Source organism: Melanostigma gelatinosum (assembly GCF_949748355.1).
Source record: "Melanostigma gelatinosum genome assembly, chromosome: 14".
NCBI lineage: Eukaryota > Metazoa > Chordata > Actinopteri > Perciformes > Zoarcidae > Melanostigma > Melanostigma gelatinosum.
In genome coordinates this window covers 15,875,589-15,880,652 of record NC_136647.1, presented here as the reverse complement: position 1 = coordinate 15,880,652, position 5,064 = coordinate 15,875,589, and the positions used below count along the sequence as shown (strand labels likewise).

Sequence of the window (5,064 nt, the reverse complement as noted above, 5' to 3'; positions counted from 1 at the left end):
TTTGGATAAATCATGGGGGTTCAATGAATAAAAAAACCTTATCCTTTATCCATATTTTTGTTTGATTGATTTTGAATAATTGTCATCTAGCCCTGCAGTTTAAAAATTTGAAAGAAAATTTAAAAATTTTTTAAATAGACAGTTAGTCGAGTGCCAATGGTTGCATGCGTGCACATGCCTCCAGTTTATATTAGTATCCGTTCTATCAGCGGTCAAAACAATTATAATTACGTTTTTCATTTAGCTTGTGATGTGGTCCTCCAAAAACAAAAACAAAAATCTGGGTGGGAAAAAGCTGACTCACTCACTCGCGTTTAACGTTATCTGTCGGGAGCTGAGATATCACAAGATATCAGCGACTACCAGAGCTGGGAGCTTGTACGGGGAGACGCGCTATCTCCTTCACCAGTGCACCAACACGGTGCGATAACATCTAGCAGGCAGCCTGGCGCAGATATTCTGACCATTAGTGATCCGTGTCCTTTAAGTATAATGTTGGGTCGCAACATTCATCCATGTGAAAAGCTTGTGTTGGGCATGTTCATCTGTCCTCTCCCCATACTGAAGGGTTAGGGCCTGCTGATCATTTGTCATATGCCATTGATGCAGTCTTATTCTCCCACACAATCAGGGAATAATGTATTCTTATGATATCATCATCGACCCTCAGCAGGCTATCCTTGGGAGAGAAAATGGTTATTATTGTAATGAGAGCGTTGTTGGAGGGTGGAGATCTTTTTTTATTTCTTTTTTATTCTTATTAATTATTTCCCGTTACAGCTCCTTGGCCAGCCAGTGTCACCGTCATTAGAAATATTGCGAAAAAACTTCGTTTGGACCCTTTTAATTCTCAATGATAAAGCATTAATGTCATGTCTTTATTTAAAGTTCTGGTTTTACCTGTAAAACCCGTGTCTCTTCTCAGACATAGAAAAATAATCAGTTTTATAATTCATTTAAAGTGATTATTATTATTTTTATTTTATTTTCATAATCATAGTTTTGTACTTTCTTTACATAATACCGAAGTGCATGTGGTGGAGTGAATTGAAAAGGCTGCTCATAGGTTTCTCGTGAGGCTGACGTCACACGTCTCTTAATGGGCAATAGGCTGAGCTTTAAGAGGTGCGCTCATTACAGCGTTTCTCCCGGACTGAGAGCTCATCAGAGGGAAAATGGGACACACATGACAAGGCTGAGCGCACTGATAGCATGTCATCGTTATTTTGTTCTGCTTTAGACACCACTCGGGATACATCGCAGTGTGGGTAGGCTGTTTTTTTTCTTTCTGCGCGAACCCGTAAATTCGCACACTTCAGATGGGCCCGCGATGAACCTATAATTTTGTAAGAGAAATGCTGTTTTTTCAACAGTCAACCTCTCGTTCGGAGCTGTCGGCCACATGTGGATTGTTGCCTCGTGGAACAGAAGAGCTGCATTTAATCTCACGGATGGTGATGTGATTTTTCCGATTCATTTGGATACATTTGGATACCCGGGATCATACCCAAGCAAGTCAACACCGAGGTGACTGGGACGTTGGCGAAAGAGAATCAACAGAGTAGTACATTTCCCTCACGCTGGGCTGGGAATAACTCCGGACAATGCTTCAGTGTTCCAGCTGTGAAAAGCCTATTCTTGATAGGTTTTTGCTGAAAGTTTTGGACAGACCATGGCACATCAAATGCGTCCAGTGCTGCGAATGCAAATGCACTTTGTCAGATAAGTGTTTTTCACGAGAAGGGAGACTGTATTGTAAGAACGACTTCTTTAGGTAAGCCTCCAAAGTGTTTGTGGTTTAGTATTCACAACAACAAAAAATGGATACATAAAACTGCTGTCAAATGTATTTTTTTTTAGCCGATAAAAAAGAAACGCAAGGTAAAAAAAAACGCTCAAAATAAAGAAAAATGGATGTTGATCAAACGCTGATGGGGCCTGTTGTATTAAAACCACTGGACTGTGTTCTGCCAGGAGTTCCATAAACACCGAGGGAGCTGGTACTTTGTGTAAATGTTGCATATGTCAGTTTTTTGTTTGTTGGATTTTCTTTTACATGAAAAAAATTCTTTATTTAAGAATAAACAACATGTTTTGTCTACAGTAGGCCTGTTATAATATAGCTGCTATTATACAAGCCATACAATGAATTTGCACTCATAATGGGTTTATTACATCATGTAATATTGTTTTTTCAGATTTAGATATTAGATATTATTTCTGAAATGAATTGAATACATTACAAGGCTGAATTGTTTGTGGACTATTGTCCTCTGATAGAAATTAACTCAGTGTTGTGAACCTATCATTAATTTACTTCAACCTAGTAAAAACAAAAAAAAGTCATCTCAGTCATTAGTAGTATGATGCTGAAACTTGTCCATGACTGTTGCTCTCCCTCTTCAACAGGACGTTTGGGACCAAGTGTGACGGTTGCGCCCAAGGGATTTTACCCAGTGATCTTGTCCGCAGGGCCAAGAGCAAAGTGTTTCACCTGAACTGTTTCACGTGTGTGATGTGTAACAAACAGCTTTCCACCGGAGAGGAACTGTACATCCTGGACGAATTCAAGTTTGTTTGTAAGGAGGACTATCAGAATAACAATGGGAAAGACACAATCCTCCTTTCAGGTGATTAATCAAGCCATTCAGAAAGTTGTTTAATGTTTTGAAAGTATTTTTAATAAATTATTGTTATTATTATCATTATTACTAGTATTTGTATTAATAGTATTAGCAGCAGCAGATTTTCCGGTATAATTCTTTAAACAAATGTATTTATAGTGATACCCTCAAAGTGGGCTATTCCGAATATCGATGACAATATAATATATTGTAATGAACATATTTGGAATTGGTGCTATGTTAATAACTCACTTTAGAAATGCCACTGTTTTCCTGGAGGGTTTTGCGGGAATGATTTAGATTCTCAGACCCATGTGCTAACACACAGCGTATCAAATTCTCATGGCAGTCACGACGTGCAGCGACCCGAGTCTCTCTCCGGACTCCCAGGACCCGCAGGACGACGGGAAGGACTCGGAAACGGGACATTTATCCGATAAAGACAACAACAACGAGAATGACGAGCAGAGTACCGTCGGGAAACGACGCGGGCCTCGGACCACCATAAAAGCCAAGCAGCTGGAGATCCTGAAAGCGGCTTTCACGGCCACGCCGAAACCCACCCGACACATCAGGGAGCAGCTGTCACGAGAGACCGGTCTCACCATGAGAGTCATCCAGGTAACATGCAAAAGGAGGAAAAAAGAAAACAAAAAGTTAACTAGGGTGATATTTGCTGATCCATCTTTATTCATTATAGGACGCATTCCATCCACAGTCAGTGTTTTAACAGGTTACATGGTGCCTCGAGGTCTAACACAACAGGATTTAGTCAAACGAAAAGCTTTTATGGACACAACAAATGGTTGTGATTTGGGACTTTTGGACACACTCTTAGGGGATTGGTCCTAAATGCTCTGTAGATTTCTTTTAAATATAAATATCTTTTTTTTTTTTCCAAACCAATTTGATCCATAATCTTTACTCCCATTGCGCTCCTAAAACCCTTAAAAGCAGGACTCACTTAGCTTCTTGTCCTTGTGGACATTTTTAAAAGGCTCCCCTGATGCAATTTCCTGTTGGATTGACGCTTCGTTAGCGACATCGAAATGCTTCAAGATAAATTGTGTTTCAGTCGGCTAAATGGCCATCAGTTCACATTCATTTTTGACGCATTTTCAAAAACTCCTTATTCCAACTTCTAGACAACCTAATAGTGTAATATTTCGACCTCAACCCTCTTTCCATTTTTTTATGGCGAGAAGTGCAAGTAAATGCTTTAAGGAACTTACTCATTTCGATCTTTATATTAGCCAAATATACATTAAGCAACGAGAATCCCGTTAAAAACGTTACTGTGACGCTCACAGGGCCCTGCAAGGCACAGACGGGTACAAGGGGACGTATTTTCTTGTTGTTTTTCCTTTTTGCTTTGCTGCTTGTGTCACTCACGCTGCTTACTTCATCTTTTTTTTTTGTGTCCGAAAGGTTTGGTTCCAAAACCGGAGGTCTAAAGAGAGACGCATGAAGCAGCTGAGCTCTCTGGGCGGCCGGAGACACGTGTTTTTCCGCGGCCAGAGGAGGATGAGGGCGCTGGGAGAGAGACTGGAGGCAGAGGACCTTGGACACTTCTCTTATTATGGAGGTGAGCTGTATGTTTTGGGGATGTAGGGTTGATCATTTCCTTGGAAATTAAAAAAGGATTTTGATGAACTTGCTTACTAATATCAATCAAATATGCTGCTTCAGATTTATGGCGTCACTATAATGTAATCAATCTATCTTCTATTTATTTCTGTTGAGTCTGTTGAATTCACTAAAAACTGAAGAACAAAATATTTTTACAAAAAATCTATTTATAGTGTGTATATATTTTTTTTTAATTCTGATACATTCTGTCCAAATATTTATATTTATGCAGACTATCCTGGTGAATACTATGGCTCAGGAGGGAATTATGAGTACTACCAAGGCCCACCTTCGTCCCATGCTCAGACTCCTGACTTGGGCTTTGTGCCCTCCTCTGTCCCTGCTGGCACCCCGTTAGGAGCAATGGACCACCACCATCCAGGGCACCACTGTCCCGGAGAGGTGCACTGTTTCTCTGACACAGTCTCTCACCATCCTGCGGACTCACCCAGTCCAGAGCCCAATATGCCGGGCTCAATGCACAGCATCTCCAGTGAGATGTGTGGCCCCAGCACACCCTACACGACTGTGTCCCTCAGTGACAACGGATACACCAACCAGCTGTCACAACCCTCCTCAGAAATGAGCGAAGGCACTGTCTGGTAAACCGGCCGAGACCCAACTACAAGGCACACTTAGATTTTGAAGGCAATTCAACTTCAAATATTTTTTTGATTCTTAATTTAAATACACTAATTTATTTATTTATTAATTATTCATTCATTCATAATTTTGTATTTATCTGCTTGTATTTCTGTTAAGGTCTATTTAACTATTTATAAATCTCTATATTTGTATGTCGGTATGTTTA

At 40.2% G+C, this 5,064-nt stretch overlaps 1 protein-coding gene across 1 annotated transcript; it reads left to right on the top strand.

Annotated features, from left to right (window-relative positions):
- Positions 1-1,604: 1,604 nt before the first annotated feature.
- Positions 1,605-4,859, top strand: LOC306787896 (LIM/homeobox protein Lhx1-like; the record flags this gene model as incomplete). Its single annotated transcript, XM_079283206.1, has 5 exons — positions 1,605-1,774; positions 2,410-2,630; positions 2,974-3,245; positions 4,053-4,209; positions 4,486-4,859. 5 exons carry the CDS (start codon positions 1,605-1,607, stop codon positions 4,857-4,859), a joined length of 1,194 nt encoding a protein of 397 aa, XP_079139332.1.
- Positions 4,860-5,064: the final 205 nt, after the last annotated feature.